This window comes from Rhipicephalus sanguineus, chromosome 1 (assembly GCF_013339695.2).
Source record: "Rhipicephalus sanguineus isolate Rsan-2018 chromosome 1, BIME_Rsan_1.4, whole genome shotgun sequence".
Classification (NCBI taxonomy): Eukaryota; Metazoa; Arthropoda; class Arachnida; order Ixodida; family Ixodidae; genus Rhipicephalus; species Rhipicephalus sanguineus.
This window is the reverse complement of record NC_051176.1, coordinates 224,631,781-224,650,291: the sequence shown is the minus strand read 5'-3', so window position 1 is coordinate 224,650,291 and position 18,511 is coordinate 224,631,781. Positions and strand designations below refer to the sequence as shown.

Genomic DNA, 18,511 nt, shown 5'->3' with positions numbered 1-18,511 from the left:
AACACAGAAGTTTCACAATAATATTTGCGTGTAGATCTTTTTGCATGTGGTATGGTCATTGTTGTTGTGAAACATATCTGCGGATGCTTGTTTCTACTTGTCCGCCTTGCGCATTGCTTGCGCGCACCTATGCTAGGAACAGTACCTATGCGCACCTAGCGCACACTTCGCGCGCAGAGAAGCTTGTGCTTAATGCGACATGTCTTCCGATAGTAGAACATATTTTCGGCCGAAAACCACGCACCATCACTCTGGAAGCAGAGTCGCTTCGTCGTACGAGCATGATGATGTTTTCGTGCTGTCGCGGATATGAATAGCGAGAGGTAAGCAATCACTGTGAACGATTGAAAACTGGAATCGATGCTGACTTTTCTGCATTACATAAGAGCGTTGCCGAGAAGCTATATGACGCGAGAACTTTTAACGCTATTGTTTGATTGTCTTTACAATACGCGATCACCGTGTACGCTAGTGGGTCACGCAACTGCTGTTTTCTCTTTTTCACTTGTGTTTTTCAGAAATTGTTAAAACTGACGAATGGCAGTAGAAATACTTGACGCCGACCATTTGGCCATATCTGCCATCGTCACCGTCGGACTGCAATTTATTTTCTTTGTCATCGCAGCGACGTTTCATTTCGACAAGTTAACAGATTTCGCTGGTGGTGCCAACTTTATTATACTGGCCTTGACTGTATTTATTCTGTCACAGGTATGTATGTTTGTGTGCCTTATTTGCTCCCTACTTTTGAAACAGCTATACATTTTCGTCGCGGCATGCATTCATGTGTGCACCATGCAAAACAGCGACGAGATAAGAGAAGCGTCTTATTGGAACGCAAAGGAGTTTCTTTCCTTTTTTTTCTTTTTTCTGCTGACATGCTACTTAAGATCGGAAGGGGGGGGGGGGGTGATAAAAAGAGTCTGTCTAGAAGGGAGTGGGGGGAAAAAACAAATTTGAAATATGCGAGTAAATACCATAATGATAGTTACAGGTAATTAAGATGAGAGCGTAAAATTGTGGCTTTTTAATAACACAAATCGACCAGCTAAAGTTTTTGAAGGAAGCCCAATTTCTGAAAGGTAGTTAACTAAACCAAATAATCTGAGACCTGTTTTGAAAGCCGGGGGGCTTCATAATGTCACCAGAGCATCATATGGATCATGTTCATTTGGCGTACATGACGAAAATCTTGTTCATTATCAACAACACATAAAGGAATATTGAAGAATTAAGGAATGACAAAGACACCAAGTTGTTATTTGTGCTTTTTCCTTCGTGCATCGTTTATAATGAGTGCATTTAGACTTGACCAACTTTCAATCATTCAAAAATTTCTCACAACAACGTCCAGGGCATTTCACAGTTTTTAAATATTCGGCCATATTTATAACAGTAGGTATTGATCGTTTACCCTATGAATGCTATATTCAGTTGGAGCCAATGATATAATGCCTGAGCCTGATAAGGAAGTAGCCATAAAATTTTTCATTTTATTTTTGGTTTAGCTTGTCTTGGGAGGTTGTCTTGGTGAGCTGCCCAAAGTAGACTTTACAAAAAAAAAATTAGAATACCTTTTTGCAAAATGTATCACTTTGAATAACAGAGAGCTGAGCTAGTTGGTAAGTATTCGTGTTAAAAGACTGGGCGTGCAAATACGTACACAAGAGAGGAATGGTGTCTTGACTTCTGTCTTGTGTCCGTGTTTGCACGCCCAGTCTTTTAACAAATTAACACTTTAAACTTGCAAAATAACAACGTATATGCATTCACCAGGATTCATCGTTGTCGTCGTCCTCAGCCTATTTTATGTCCCCTGCAAAACGAAGGCTTCTCTCAATGATTTTTACTTGACCATGTCTTGTGTGAGTTGGTTCCATTTGTGCCTGCAAACTTCATTTCATTATCCAGCCTAACTCGCAGCCAACCTCAGTTGCATTTCCCATCCCTCAGTATCTTTTCCATTGCTCTAACTGAACACCCATTATCTGCCCTATGCATTGTGTGGCGAGCCCAGGTCCATTTTTTTGCATAATGTCAACTAGAATATTGGCTACCCATGTTTGTCCCGTGATCCATTCTTCTGTCTTCCCATCTCTTCACTAATAAATTTTTAAGAACCCTCATTGCTCAGCAGCTTCTCCTCTCCATGTTAAATTATGAATCATCAATTTCCTTTTTATGTACATATATATTTTTCCCGGTCCCAAAACTGTACAAAATATATAGCTGAATGAGCTTGCAGCCAAGGAAGATAAATACATTGGAGCTCTAGATGTGAAAATTAAGACTCATCACACGAACCCTGTTGTGACAGTCTCATATGACACCAATTACCATTAGCTGCTGTCCACACACATACCACAAGCGTGCTGCGAAAAGCCCAGACCATTCGGCACTCGACGGAATAAAAGGGGACAGTGTCACCATTCCAAGAAAAGCAAACGATTGGGAGGACCAATTTGGCAGCTTTCAACTACACAGTCATTGTATGGCCTTCAACCATCACTTCGAGCTGACAGTTTGTGATGCCATATGACCACCACCTCCACTTTTACTTGCGCAATGAATCTCATTTACACATCTGAAGCTGTGCTGTGCCTAGCATGCATTTTGCTTGGATAACACAAAAGGTGCTGCAGTGAATTATTTATGGTACCCTTGAGGAACTGAGGCTTCATACCATAATTCCACAGTCAAGAGCTACCCCAAAAACAGAAAAAAAAGAAAAGAAAAATAGAACAAAAAATTGTGTTAGTACTTCTTTAGTATCCCATAAACCTTCTGTTTAAAAAACAAAATTATCTGAAGACTCTTGCTTTGCTTAGATTACAATGAACATAGCAGTGTGTTATTTCCTATAACATGTTATTATTGTAAGCATACTTTTAGCAAGCAGCATGCGTCCGAGCGATTTGTATCATGCGCTGAACTTTGAAAAATTACATGTCTGCATGAGAGTGCATGCAGTTTAAAAAATATATATATTTGCTAGAGTCGTGCATGCTTGTGGTGATGAAGTAGACTTGTTTGCAACTGCTATTATCAAAGGATAACAGGCCCATTATTTTTTACCAATATTAATGTCTGCATACTAAATAAATCGACTAAATACTATACACATCATACCATAATACCATGATAGCCGGACTAGGATACATGATGCGATCATGTATCCAGTCAGTTGTGACTGCTTTCATGCAGTCATAACTGACAGCTACAGTCTTTAGCACTTGTTCTGAACTGATGCCAGAGCTCATCATAATTTTTTTTTATTTATTTATTTCGATACCCTAAAGGCTCAGTGGGCATTACATAGGAGGGGATAATTATACAATCAGAAATTAGAAACTGGTCACAGGTAGCAAGGAAATGCATAAAATATAAATAGAATAGAAATAGCATCGTTACAAATAAATAAAGAGAGCACCTCAAATATTATCTCTTCATCAAAGAGAGATATACACTATTCTAAATATTGATTACAAGCAAACAAACAAGATCATTATTTATTAGTGTTAACAAAATGGAGACAGACCAGTAATTCTGTCCTAAGGAATGATATATTAGTAAACGTAACTATTTGTTGTGGTAAAGCATTTTAATCTTTACTGGCAACACAAGGGATTATTCTGATACATCACTGTTCTTGCAAAAATTGGTTCCACTTTCAGAATACAATCTATATGCGAAGAGATATTTTTGCCGGAAGAATATTTCGTGCTGTGAAGGCTTAGTTATTGTAATATGTTAGGTGAAAGAATAAAAAATGACAAATACCATGCGATGGCAAAGGCCAGTGTACAATGGCGTGGTCAGTATTGAACGTAATGATGCCATTGTTAATTATTTGTCATATTTGAGCATCATTGTTTCATTTTGTTATTACTAGACACAGATTAACTCATTAATGCATAAAAGTCAAAAGTAAAAAAAATTGTTGTGCATGCTTCCTCGACTCTGGTGCAAAATATGGAACATGATATTTTGTTAGAAACTTTTTAAATTATATGCACACTGCATTGTGTACACACATAAGCTGGTTTTTCTTTTTTTCTTCTTCTTTTTTTTCTTGTACAGCATAACATTTTGTAGAGGGCATGTTTCACTAGAATGGACGTCCTTTTATCACTTAATATCAAACTTCTTTATTTTGCTGTAAAATAAGCTGCATATAAGTATTTTTACCTGAAAAATTAAAAGTACCCTAAACACAAGACATATTCGTAGCTGAAAAAAAAGAGAAACTAAGAATACTAAGTCATGATTCTCTTTTTCAGACATATAGCCCAAGGCAATGCCTCATCACTGGTCTCGTCTGTCTGTGGGGTGTACGTCTATCAACATTCCTTCTTTTCCGGATCATAAAAATTGGTAGAGATGAGAGGTTTCAAGAAGCTAGCAAGAATATTGCCCGTTTCGCCATCTTCTGGACCTTCCAGGTTGGTTGACAATTCAGCAATGGCAATCAATGGAAAGTGCTTCGTAGTTTGCCAAATGGAGCAGTCTTCATTATTGTCACTGGTGCTCTGATCTCACAAGACAAGGACTGGGAGACTGATTGCCATTTGTCCCAGATGGCAATCAGCCTTTTGCAACACTTCTGGTTGGCTGTCATAACAGCGGTGGCTTGATTTGCAATAAGGCAAATCTTTACTGTTTGCATCACAATAAACAAGCAACTTCATTCTCATGCATGCTTATGTGAGACTGTCGACACTTGACCTGCATTCATTGCACTGCTTATTTTTTCCGTGCCTGCAAATTTTAATTATGCTAATCTATAATTGTTGATTCTCATGTCACATTTTACCATCTTCACGGTGGAGGTCAGCTCGGAGTTTGCGCGATTATAGTGGTAAAAGCTGATGGCTTTGTCCAGTCAACGCCTCCTTTAACACTATGTCTGGAACGTAATCCGCAAAAGGGCTGCCCTTCCCTCACCTATTCTCTCCTCTTTTTAGTACAGAGGTCAGCACCTCTTGCGGCGTTCCCTTGTAAACACGCACAGCCCTCACAGCTGCCAACGTCATGTCATGCGACTACGTGGTACAGTGACAAGCACTCTCCCATGCCGCCTGGTCACAACACGCAGCAGGAGGCATGGCCTCCACGATTGGTTCCAGCAGGAGGCTCTCTATGCAAAAGAGAGCGACGTCCCAGGCATATGGTTAGAGGATGCGTTGGTCCAGTGCAGGGAATCTCAAAGTAAGTACCGTATATGCTGAACAAGCCATCAGTGAGAATGCACAGGGGCGTAAGTGGTGAATAATACAAAACTGCCGGCAAACAATAATTAGTACTTCCAAAGAGTGCAAGAAATTACTTGTACACCTTTGCTGTCTTTTGTGTATTAATTCTTCAGATTGGCAAACACCTACCTAGGGATTTTCTGTTAGTCAAATACTCAACGCTTTAACTCCTGACAGGAACAAGGTGTAAAGTGCGAAAAAAGGACGACATGGACTAAGGCGGACAAATGGCAGGTACTGCTCGTCTGTCTGCCCTAGTCCACATCGTCCTTTTCTCTTGCTTTAACCTCGTTTATCATGAAACACCATCTAGCCCAAACAACCACCCTTCTAACTTAACTCCTGCTTAAAGGGGTACTGACACAAAAACTTTGGCCTCGCGTTTTTTTGCTGCAATGTGTTGCTCGGGGCCTGTTAGTCATAACACGGCACATCGTTTGCTGCAGCGCGCGACAGATAATTAATTACAGGCTCCTCATTACCGACCAGTGTCAGTTTCGGTTTCAAAAACGACAAGCCTCCGGGTGCAACTATCACCACCTAGCGGCTGCAGCGCTCGATCACGTCAGCACACAGAAGTGTGACGCACTTCCGCGCTGTTCGCGTCGTCTCCTCGCATTCGCACGCTTGCCGCACGTGCTGCGCGATGACGTCGCCATCATCGTCCTCGTTGTCGTCGTCTTCCTCATCGTCGTCTGTTGGCGACGATTTCCTTGAGACACCAACAGCGCAGCGGCGAGCGCGTCAAAACAAAAATGGCGGCTACGACGTCATCACAACTTGTTGTACCGGCTACAACGGTTACGTATGGGAAGTAAGGGGGTCACCTCGGGTCACCTCCGAGGGTGTCAATGCAATAGGTGCTCCCTATAATGCTGGATCGCGCACGCGAACTTCAATATTCATATAAAATACCTTCCAAGCTTTATTCGCTGTCGATATTTCGCAGATGGTACACGCACGTACACGGAAATCGATCCAGCAGGCTATCTCGGCCGCGAAATTTTGTGTCAGTACCCCTTTAAGGTAAGTTTTGTGCTTGGTCAGTACTTGAAAGGAAGACAGTGTGGGAATGCTGACAACTCTTGCGGCTATCTTCATTCCCACAGCATGAATATTGCCCACCTACTGCAACTCATATCATCTACTGCAGCAAATATGCACCTTTTTTGTTACCCTTACCAATCATCATTTTATGCTTCAGTGGAGACAAACAATGTATCAGCTCGTTTTGAACCTGGTCATTTATTATACTTGACAGTGTATATTTCTTTCATTATCAAGCATCCAGGCTACTGTATTTAACACTTATGTACACATTGAGAGAAAATTTGTTTTAAAAACATTTTTTCATCTTTTCAGTTTTATGACAAATATTTATGACAAATATTTATGACAAAGCGTTGTGTAAGGCCTCTTACTTGAATGTAGTGATAGAGTTTAAACTCAATTTAATGAATGATGTCCATGCTCGTAAGTTTGTAAAATTGAGAAAAGAGATTTTTCAGTCCTTCAAAATCTAAAATTGTAACATAGCAACACCCAAAAGCTACTGCGACATTGTATTTGCCGCTAACCAATGCACATGTGAAAAGTCCATGAGGGTCAGCCAGATGTGGAGCTTCTCGCATCACCCTGATATGGTGCCTCCCAAGTCCAGGCGATGCAGGCCAGGTAGACGGTCACATGAAGCTATGACAGGCTACCAATATGCAAAGACAGGGATAACGAATACAGTGAATGTGCAAGCAGGTCGAGCAAGCAAGTTGCGAGGAGACCACCACTGCCATCTTTCGAAATAACAAAAGCAACTACCACAGTGTTTCTGTGGGAGCATTTACAGGGACAATAAACCACCATCGCCTCTAGCAGCATCTGGTACGTAACAGTGTGACCGACTGTTGAGTCAATTTTGTGCATGCGCACAGCATGCAGCCTCGTCAAACTAAAACTAGGGTCATGACTGGGGTGGCTAGCTGTTTTAATGCAATAGTGTTAGTGCGTACACTTGAAGAAAAACCCATCTGTGTTGAAATTAGAAGGAAATCACCACTTTTTTTACTAATTTACTTCAGGAAGAACTTCATTAAATTGGATTTGGTGCCAAGTTAGCTTGGTTACTTCGTGTTGATGACAGCATTGAACCCTATGGGTATCTGCCAGGGAACAGAAATTTCTTCTTTAGATTGGGAACTTTGTAAAATTGGGTTTCGTTAGATTGAGTTTTAACTGTATATGAGGGGTTCCACATTTTTAGTTCTCAGTTTTGGTGAAATCAGCCTGGTGTATCCTAGAGAGTTTTATTTTTTTTATAGTTCCTGGTTATTCAAGACATGGCATTTACTCATACTGCAAACCACCAAAGTTGTAAAACAGAATTATATAAGAAATACATCAAGAACAGTGAAAGCAATTATAATGGTGCATAAAATGGTTATAAGCTAGCTTCAACAAAATAAAGGTTGCGGCAATTCAGATAAAGAAATGTGTCTTAAAGCATGCCTATCCTTTTTTTCTTCGTTTAACATCCTTCCTTAAACGCTCTAAAGTATTGTTGCTATACTCATCACTGTGTTTTTATCTCAAAGCACTTGTGACAAGCAGACACAGCATGCAGGAAAGACACACATATGTCACGCATTTGTCAGACTTCATTAAAAACAATGTCTGTCAGTGAGACCTCAATAACAACGCGTCTCATTGTTACAGAGACTGGGTTAAAGGCAAATGGCTATGTCTTGCTGTATGACTACAAATTATGGGTAAAGAAGTTCTTTAGCACTGACCTTGTAGTGCCCATAAATGCCTCTTTCAGTCCTGTATGCCTGTATACAGGGTGTTTTTTTTTTTTTTAGACAATGCAGATTTTTTATAAAAATCCTATGACAGTAAGGCTCCTGTCGTTTTGGCACATATACTCTGTCGAGGCGGAAATGCTTTGCCACAACTAAAATGACATTGAAGTGACTAATTAACAAACACTTTTTAATTAACTTTTTAATTATTGATTTGAGGGCAGTCATTTATATTAGAAAGTAGTAGTGCATGCCAATTTTATGGCAGTCCTATTTTTTTTAGAAATCGTAAAAGTTGTATGTAATTCAAGATATTCATCATCGAATTTTAAGGGCTGATATCGAAACTGATCGTGCCCTGCACACGAAACTCGATCACTCCGTTACATCATACTGGAATGACCCCTGACAAGGAAGTGCGCCAAATTTTTCGTGATTGTTAGTTAACATGGCACGTAATGTTTCTTTAAAAAATTTATTTCTAGCTAAATTTAGTGCTGATATGTATGCACCATTAGCAGTGTAGTAGGCTTCCTATCATGCATCGGAAGAAGAAAACTTGGCGGTGCAGTATGCATACGTTTTTCTATTCGCTAGGCATTTTAAGTGTGCATTGTACCAAGGAGAGTTAGTATTGCAGGAAAGGTTAAGCGAGGGGATGCATTTGTTTACGAGTTCGTGGACATTAGTTTTGAAAAGCTACCAGTTGTCATCAACAGTCTGATCGTCAAAGTTAGTATGAAAGAAGTCAAGAAAGTTCTATAGCTCAGTATTAATTGCCTCAAAATTTGCTTTTTTATACTCAAGAATGACCATGTTATCAATATGCTTTTTTGAAATAGGAGTGTTTTAACAGTAAATTCTAGAAGTAGGTGGTCACTTAGGCCAGGTAAATACAATATATTAGACACAAGTTTGGGGCAGCATGTTAGTATTAAGTCAAGTCAAGCTGTTCCATTTGCCAATCTAGTTGGTTTAATGACTAGCTGTGAAGGAGCTAATGATGAGCAGAGATTCAAAATGTCAATTGGTTAAGGAGAAGGGGGATGGGCTGTAGGTGGCACTGAAGACCATTGTATGTTTGGAAAGCTGAAATCTCCCAAAAGAAAAAAGGAAATGTCCAACATGATACAGTGTGCCTGCTTGTTTGCACATGAGGTAGAGATTCCTCTACTATTGTCAGTGTTGTAAGCCTATTCTTAAGTGCTGTGGAGCAAAGGCTGTTAATTAACGGTGGAATTGAAGATGTCAGATGCTTTGTGCATGTGTGTCTGATGAGCATTTAAATGGAACATCAAATAAGGTATCAGCTGAGTCATGATGCAATGCAGGCGGTGTGGGTGTACACTGTCAGCCTGCCTGTCATCTTTGTAAACTCCCCGCGCAAGGCTGAGCCCCTGACGGATGCCACCATGACCCGGCTTGACATGGCTGGCACTATTGTGTTTGTCATTGGCTTCCTCTGCGAGGCCATGGCAGACGCCCAGAAGTACAGCTACCGGCAGAACACGTCCAATGCCAGGCATTGGTGCGACGTTGGTGAGTAGAGTGGCAGCATCTGACCTATGCTGATATGCATATGTAGAGCTTAGTACATTTGTAGGAAAGAAGATGACTTTTGAGGGCTCGTTTTTCTTTGTTAGACACAATATCAATGAGAACTAACAGACAATAATGCCAAGGAAAGTATAGGGGATGTTATTTGTAGTAACTGGGATACATATGTGAAGAAAGTAAAGTGGATGAAAAGATAACTTGTCACCGGCAGGGACCGAACCTGCGATGGCGCAGCCATGGCAGTAAGTGTTCCACGCTTGCCGCCATGGCTGCGATCGGCGCTGACTAGCACTCCTAGGTTTAAATGCACATATATACCCCATAAAGTGGACGGGAGGATGACCGCTGCCGTAGCTCAGTAGCGGAGCATCAGACGCATTATTCAAAGGTCGCAGGTTCGGTCCCTGCCGGCGGCAAGTTATCTTTTTGTCCACTTTACTTTCTTCACATTTGTAGCCTAATTACTACAAATAACATCCCCTATACTTTCCTTGGCATTATTGTCTGTTAGTTCTCATAAGTACATTTGTGTATGACACTTATGCAGAGAGTTTGTTAAAAATGTGTAGGCCACGATACATGGGACAAATGCCATCTCTGGGCCATCTTGTTTGAAGCTCACTACTCTTGGCAGTTTGAAGCTATTGGCAATGCATCGAATTGACTTTGTCATTGTGCCTAAATGACAATTGCTGTCTTCGTAGATGGCCCAGACATAGGCTTGGTCAAACACTGTATGATTTTTATGCTTTTGACAAAGTCTGTACTTAGATCAAAGATCTCTTTGTAGAATTGCCAAGTGGATATTCCACAGAACATCACTGCTTAAATTATATCTCAACCTACACAATATTAGAGAGAGAATTATCTGTGTAGTCTTGCTGTTGTGTGCTGCAAATCTATATAGCATTTAAATAACTCTGCGTGATATGAAACACATAAATCACCTCACTATTCTTCTTTAATGAGCCTTGCTGTTATTGGGGCATTGTAGCAGGGGACTATAAAGACCAGCGTAATGTTTTACAAGAGTTATATTGTGAGTTTTTTTTTGTTTTAGTGTTTATACAAAGCACACATAAAGAAGTAGTGATATATTTTGCTTGAAATCCTTATATCCTAAGAATTTTGGCTATTTGTCTCCATAATACAGCTTTTCTGTTTTTTCGGATCAACACAGCCATGTGTGTTACAGGTTCTTTGTAACTCTCACACACCTACATAGGTCGGCAAACTCACTCATGAGTCGATTCACTCAGACTCACTCAGACTCAGATCAAGCCGTGAGTCTGAGTCTGAGCAAGTCCGGCTGAGGAAAACTTTGATGAGTCTGAGTCGGAGCGAGTCCAGTTAAGGAAAATTTTCTCTCCCCGCAAACTCTTTCACGGGAAGGTCTTGATAAAAATATCTCGTGTGAGTCGCGTATTTCATAGAAATGCCCTACTGGATTGAAACTGCTGAAAACTCGTATTTGAAGGTGCAAGATCAAAAGGCATATCGTAGAGCACCGATTACATGAGAAATTGGTGTTAAAAAGCATTGACACCATGATCGGAAAAGCTAATATTATGATAACGGACTCATGAATCAACTCACTGCATCGGATCTTGTTAACTACTTCTACATCCTGTATAATGCCCGGGTGGTCGCACATTATGAAGTCTATTTCATTTTTAGTTTCGCCATTAGGACTCCTCCACGTCCACTTACGAGTAGTCCGTTTTCTGTAGAAGGTATTCAAGATCCGTAAATTATTGCGTTCTGCGAACTCTACTAGTAACTCCCCTCTGGCATTTCTAGAGCCGATGCCATATTCCCCAACTGCATGATCTCCAGCCTGCTTCTTGCCTACTTTTGCATTAAAGTCGCCCATCAGTACAGTATACTGTGTCTTTACCTTACTCATTGCTGATTCTACGTCTTCGTAGAAGCGTTCAACCAGTTGATCATCATGGCTGGATGTAGGCGCATAGGCCTGTATCACCTTCATCCTGTACCTCTTATTAAACTTAATCACGATACATAACACCCTCTCATTAATGCTATAGTATTCCTCTATATTGCCAGCTATATTTTTATGAATAAGGAACCCCACTCCTAGTTCTCTTCTGTCAGCTAAGCCACGATAGCATAGGACGTGTCCGTTCTTCAGCACTGTATAAGCCTCCTGTGGCCTCCTAACCTCACTGAGCCCTATTACATCCCATTTAACACCCTCTAATTCCTCGAATAGTACAGCTAGACTCGCCTCACTAGATAAAGTTCTAGCGTTATATGTAGCCAAGTTCAGATTCCAATGACGGCCTGTCCGGACCCAGAGATTCTTAGCACCCTCTGCTGCGTCGCAGGTCTGACCGCCGCCTTGGTCAGTTGCTTCGCAGCCGCTGGGGACTGAGGGCCGAGGGTTAATTGGTGTATTCATGTGGGAGGTAGTGGCCAAGTACTACACCAGGGTGGCCAATCCTGCTCTGGTGAGGGAGTGCATTGCTGGCTGTGGTCGCCAGTGAGGCTGCACCCCAGGCCTTTTTACACAATTCCATCATCACGCGGATTTTTTTTTTTTTTTTTTTTAATCCGGTTGGGAATTGTCCGGCACCGGGATTCGAACCACGGACCTCTTGCATGCGAAGCTGATGTTCTACCCACTACGCCATCGCTGCAACCGCTGCAACCGGATGTAGAAGTAGTTAACAAGATCCGATGCAGTGACCATAGAATGGTAAGATCTAGAATTCAACTAGACGTGAGGAAGGAACGGCAGAAACTGATACGCAAGAAGCCGATTAATGAACTAGCTCTGCGAGGGAAAGTACAGGAATTCAGAGTTTCACTTCAGAATAGGTACGCGGCTTTAACCGAGGAAACCGACCTTAGCATTGACGCAATGAATGATAATCTGACTAGTATCATTAAGGAGTGTGCAGTGGAAGTCGGGGGTACAGTCGTTAGACAGGACACTGGTAAGCTATCCCAAGAGACGAAAAACCTCATTAAGAAACGTCAAGCTATGAAAGCCTCAAATGCAACAGACAAAATAGAGCTGGCGGAGCTTTCGAAGTTGATCAATAGGCGTAAAGTAGCCGACATAAGAAAGTATAATATGGAGAGAATTGAGCATGCTCTAAAGAACGGAAGAAGCCTCAAAGCTACGAAGACAAAACTGTGCATAGGCAAAAATCAGATGTATGCGTTAAGGGACAAGGATGGCAAGGTCACAACCAATATGGATAGAATAGTTGAGATAGCGGAAGAGTTCTACAGAGATCTGTACAGCAGCCGAGACAGTCAGGATGATAACGTAAGAAGCAGTAATATCCCAGAGGAATCTGACATCCCACCAGTATTAACAGGAGAAGTAAAGAAAGCCCTAAAGGGAATGCAAAGAGGCAAAGCCGCTGGTGAGGATCAGGTAACATCAGACTTGTTGAAAGACGGTGGAGAGATTATGTTAGAGAAACTGGCCACCCTGTATACGAAGTGTCTCTCGACAGGGAGGATACCAGAATCTTGGAAGAATGCCAACATCATCTTGATCCATAAGAAAGGGGACGTCAAGGACCTGAAAAATTACAGGCCCATCAGCTTACTGTCCGTTGTCTACAAGCTATTCACAAAAGTAATTGCTAACAGAATTAATACGACATTAGAGTTTAATCAACCAAGGGACCAGGCAGGATTTCGTACAGGCTTCTCAACAATAGACCATATTCATACTATCAATCAGGTGATAGAGAAATGCGCGGAATACAACCAACCCCTATACATAGCCTTCATAGATTACGAGAAGGCATTTGATTCGGTGGAGACATCAGCAGTCATGCAAGCACTGCGGAATCAGGGCATCGACGAAGCCTATATAAACATAATGGAAGAAATCTACAGCGCATCCACAGCCACTATAGTCCTTCATAAAGAAAGCGACAGAATCCCAATAAAGAAGGGCGTACGGCAGGGAGACACGATCTCTCCAATGCTATTCACCGCGTGTTTACAGGAGGTTTTCAGGGCCCTAGATTGGGAAGAATTAGGGATAAGAGTTAATGGAGAGTATCTCAGTAACCTGCGCTTCGCTGATGACATTGCATAGATGAGTAACGCGGGAGACGAATTACAGCTCATGATTACTGAACTGGATACGGAAAGTAGAAGAGTAGGTCTGAAAATTAATATGCATAAAACTAAAGTAATGTGGAACAATCTTGGCAGAGAACAGCGCTTCGCGATAGGTGGCGAGACGCTGGAAGTTGTAAAGGAGTACGTCTACTTAGGACAGCTAGTAACCGCGGAGCCGAACCATGAGAGTGAAATAACTAGAAGAATAAGGATGGGATGGGGCTCATTCGGCAAGCATTATCAAATCATGAATAGTAGTCTACCACTATCTCTCAAGAGGAAGGTATATAACAGCTGCATCTTACCGGTACTTACCTACGGAGCAGAAACCTGGAGACTTACAAAGAGGGTTCAACTTAAATTGAGGACGACGCAGAGAGCGATGGAAAGGAAAATGATAGGTGTAACCTTAAGAGACAGGAAGAGAGCAGAGTGGGTCAGGGAACAAACGGGGGTTAAGGATATCATAGTTGAAATTAAGAAGAAGAAATGGATATGGGCCGGCCACGTAGCACGTCGGCAGGATAACCGGTGGTCATTAAGGGTAACTGACTGGATTCCAAGAGAGGGCAAACGCGTGAGGGGAAGACAGAAAATTAGGTGGGTAGATGAGATTAAGAAGTTTGCAGGTATAACGTGGCAACAGAAAGCACAGGACCGGGTTGATTGGCGGAACATGGGAGAGGCCTTTGCCCTGCAGTGGGCGTAGACAGGCTGATGATGATGATGATGATGATGATGAATCAACTCACTCAGACTCAGATTGAGCCGTGAGTCTGAGTCTGAGTGAGTCCGGCTGAGTAATATTTTGGTGAGTCTGAATCAGAGTATGTAGTTGAGAAATATTTTGGTGTGTCTGAGTCCGAGTGAGCCTTAAGCGGAAAATACATTATTTAAGTGAGTCTGAGTGAGCTCCACTATTTTTGGCGACCTATGCACACCTGTATATAATTGCTTTTACTGATGTCTGCTGTCTTCAACTAGCTGCCACAGAACAACCTGTGTGAATGTAAGGCCTGATGCAGTTTCTGATTATTTTAGGTTCAACTCAAGAGCTGAGTTGATCTCGAATGCACTCCAGTGACATGTATACTGTATACATGCAGCATACATGTCACATTTACTTGCTGCCAGTAAGTGATCAGGGCATATGTTGTCGATTCAATTTGCTGTTTTACCAGTTTTCTTCTGCTGTGCTGTTTCATTGAGCACAAATTTAAGTCCATTACACATAGTTCTGTGACCTTTATTAGGCACGTTATATTATTGCATTTTGCCTAAACAGCTGAAGCCATGTTCTGTGTACAACACATATTTTTTTTATTGTGCTTGCTGCAGGGTTGTGGAAGTACTCGCGGCACCCCAACTACTTTGGGGAAATCACGCTGTGGTGGGGAATCTTCCTGATCTCCACCAACGTGCTTAGGGGGGCCGAGTGGGTGGCCGTACTCAGCCCCCTTTTCATCACAGCCATCATCCTTTTTCTTAGTGGAGTGCCCCTGCTGGAGAACAGCGCCGACATACGCTATGGCTGGTGCGTGCCACATGTCTGATAAGGCTTGCACCACCTCAGCTTTTATGAATCATACTCAACTTGGGGACAAAGTGCATGCTGTGCACCCAAGCAAAATAGTTGCATAGGTGCCATATATATCAGAGTGCCATGCTTTCTCAAAGGGCCCCTCACCAGGTTTGGCCATCGCAAACAATTAAGCGTGGAACATAGATCACTCAGTGGAGATGGTTTTACATCAGAAGGCCGTGCGCCCTTCCTTGTGAGGGAGTCACGCTTTGAGCGAGAGTGAAAGTCATGCACCCACGCATGCCTAAATAACATGCTTTCCTTGGAACATCACTGTCTATGACACATGACTTTATCCAGTGTCTGCAAATTTGCTGCCAAGCAAAATAGAAAGAGGAAAAAAAAAGGAGGTAGGGCTCATTAAGTGAACATAGAATGCTTTCTAGCCTCCAGCAGCTGGGAAAATTCAGGAGAGGTGTGCCGGCTTGCAGACGCTAGCCGAGGCAAAGGGGAAAAATGTTGCTTTGCCAGTGAAGCTTGCCTCCAGTAGGCATCGTAAAGGGACAGTTAAAATTCTTCTAAGTCCTTCAATAATGAACTGATTTGAAAAATTGGTTCATTATTGAACAATGAAATGCTCCCTAGACAGCTAATTGTGTGTAACCAAAATTTGCATTGAAACCTGGCAAGGGGCTCTCTAAATAGTCCCTTCAGAAAATTTGAATCCAGATTCCTCATGTCGTGTTTCATTGGTTCTATGCCATTTAAATGTTTCTAAAGAAATGCAGATAGTACAAAGCCGTGACACACAATCCCTTCTCACTCACTGATAAACATAGTCCTGAAGGTGGTCATCATGTGAGCAAAAGGAGCTGACAGGGTGCTATCTGTAGTTAAAACAAATCTCTCTATTCTCATAGTACTGTCACATCTATTCCATCAGAAGAGTGACCTTTCTCCGCAGGCATTTTCATTTCTATTTTTTCTGCATAACAGGTACAGAAACAAACCTTACTTGTATAAGAGGGTACATAGTCCATGAATGTATGCTTCTTAACCACTGACTCAAGCTTAATGAAAATTGAAAGGCACACTTAAAACAGCAGTATAGCACTGGGTGACATATGTTATCACTCTGGAATAATTTGTCAGAGTTATGACTCTTCAAATGTTCAGATGACTGTGATTAGTCACAGAAACTATTGTTCTAAAATGAAAAGAAAGCTTAGTACTTTTGCACTCTATTTAACATTAGAAAGGCGCTAACTATGCTACTGTGCAGGAATTTTTTTTTCTTGCATGCAAAATTTCACTTATTCCTTAGGAAGGAAAATGAAACATTCACTGTAGCATTTCGTGAAATTCAACCACAGAAAGTCCTCCAAAACAAAGTCTACATAAAGTAATGTAAAAACAATCGTGTTTTTTTTTAATGCAATATTTTAAGATTCATACTGAAAAAAGAATCCCTTCAACAATTCAAAACTGTGCCATTTAATTTTTACTTCACATATATGGCCTATAAAATTTCCCTGGAACAGCATGGCCTTCTTGTCTTCTGCATTCTTTCATGAAAATGGTCTCGACCTTGTATTTATTTTCCACCAGGTTCTTTTGTGCACTGCTGTGCATTTGCTGTTGCCCTGGACACACATTATTCGAAGCGCTTTTCCTAATGGTATGGCATGAACATCAATGGCCAGCATTGTGGAAGAAGATGCTGTGTTAGTCTCTTGCTGTGGCCAGAAAAAGGCCCAACTGTAAGCCATTTTTGCACACAAACACTCACCCACTACAGGCCGTGTCTTTCAGTTTCATGAAACAGTGCAGCTTTCTAAAGTTGTAGTGTGTGCCAAACTTCAGGGCCATTTTACAGATTCAGAAACTAAGAGTACAACATGCACAGAAAAGCAGTCAATAAAAGTACCAAAGGGGTTGGAAACCGAAGTAGCTGTGTATTGAGGAAGGCACACAAAATAAATCATTTTTGAGACCAAAATTAGAAGTTTTATTTAAGCGAGGTTCATTTTAGCAGTATACTACATGTCTAAAATAATTCATACACCATTGGAAAACATTTCAACCAATCACTTATTTGCATTTTTATATGACTAACTGTGCCACAGTGTGTGGGTTTGCATACCTGTAAAAAATGTTTTACCTTTGAACACTTGACTTTGCACTGTTGTAAAGCAAATGATTTCTTGTTCTGAAAACATTCATGGCTGTCATAACACGTAACACTGTTATTTTATCCAGCATGGAGGAGTACCAGCGGTATAAGCGAACCACCAGCCCCTTGGTGCCACTGCCTCCAGGTCTCTACAGGGAGGTGCCATCTTGCTTCAAGTGTCTGATTTGTTTTGAGTTCCCCATTTACACAAATTCAAAGGCCATTGCAACATCCATATAATATAAGTTGCATTGGCAATACATCCTCTCTACAGGAAAGCAAAGGCGGTCGTAGTGTGCTGCCATGGGATAGAAAGAAGCATTTACATGAAGTCCACTACAGTAATCTCCACTAAGAGACAATTTAACAGAGTGGCAGTTTCTGGCTAATTAATAACGCATACTGAGTTAATGAAATTTATAGCATGGACAAAGACACAGACTAGAGGATAAAGTGCTGTGCATTTAAACCCACCAGTCGGTGTCTTTGTTCCTATTTGTCTTTTTATTTCTACTGAAGTTATTTATGCCTAGCGACCCACAGCAGAAAGGGGAAAATATATGTATACACTTTTGTTTATGTTTTAATTGAGAATCTACATAAAAGCTGGTTTCCAGTGTTTTAATGTTCTACTGTACATTTGTATATACTGCATTTCGTGTTCGAATATCGAGCAAAATGCGTGCATTCAGGGGTAGTGACAATACAAGTCTTCACGAGACTCATACCTCCATTGCGCATGTTCTGTTTGTGATATGTCTTATGTGCCACAAAGGGTGCGCTTTCTTCTTGTTAGGGTACAAAGTGGGTGTGTCGGTAAAGATCCAATGCTGGATCATTTCTTGGAAGTCAGCGCTTTGTCCCATCTCGTCTTCTTTCCTTCTGTTAATTCAGTGCACTGATCTTTTTTCATAGTGGTGCTTTCTTCTGTCTCGTGAACAAACTTATCAGCATGTATGTTCTGTTTTAGAAAGCAGTAAGTCTGCAGTTGGCTGCTCAGCTTGCTCAAGATGGATTTGCAGATTCGCAGTAACACACTTATCAGCATGTATGTTCTGTTTTAGAAAGCAGTAAGTCTGCAGTTGGCTGCTCAGCTTGC

At 41.4% G+C, this 18,511-nt stretch overlaps 1 protein-coding gene across 1 annotated transcript; it reads left to right on the top strand.

The window, feature by feature from the left end:
- The first annotated feature begins 138 nt into the window (after positions 1 to 138).
- Positions 139 to 18,437, top strand: LOC119373263 (uncharacterized). Its single transcript, XM_037643288.2, has 6 exons — positions 139 to 323; positions 519 to 711; positions 4,281 to 4,442; positions 9,379 to 9,586; positions 15,056 to 15,251; positions 17,499 to 18,437. The coding sequence occupies exons 2-6, from the start codon at positions 538 to 540 to the stop codon at positions 17,650 to 17,652; spliced, it is 894 nt and encodes a 297-aa protein (XP_037499216.1). The 5' UTR covers positions 139 to 323; positions 519 to 537; the 3' UTR covers positions 17,653 to 18,437.
- Positions 18,438 to 18,511: the final 74 nt, after the last annotated feature.

Bases quoted from the DNA above. Each gene is read 5' to 3' on its own strand.
- LOC119373263 (XM_037643288.2), top strand. From the start codon at position 538: ATGGCAGTAGAAATACTTGACGCCGACCATTTGGCCATATCTGCCATC. The intron at 712-4,280 runs GTATGTATGTTT...TCTCTTTTTCAG, and splicing joins CTGTATTTATTCTGTCACAG to ACATATAGCCCAAGGCAATG. The intron at 4,443-9,378 runs GTTGGTTGACAA...GATGCAATGCAG, and splicing joins CCATCTTCTGGACCTTCCAG to GCGGTGTGGGTGTACACTGT.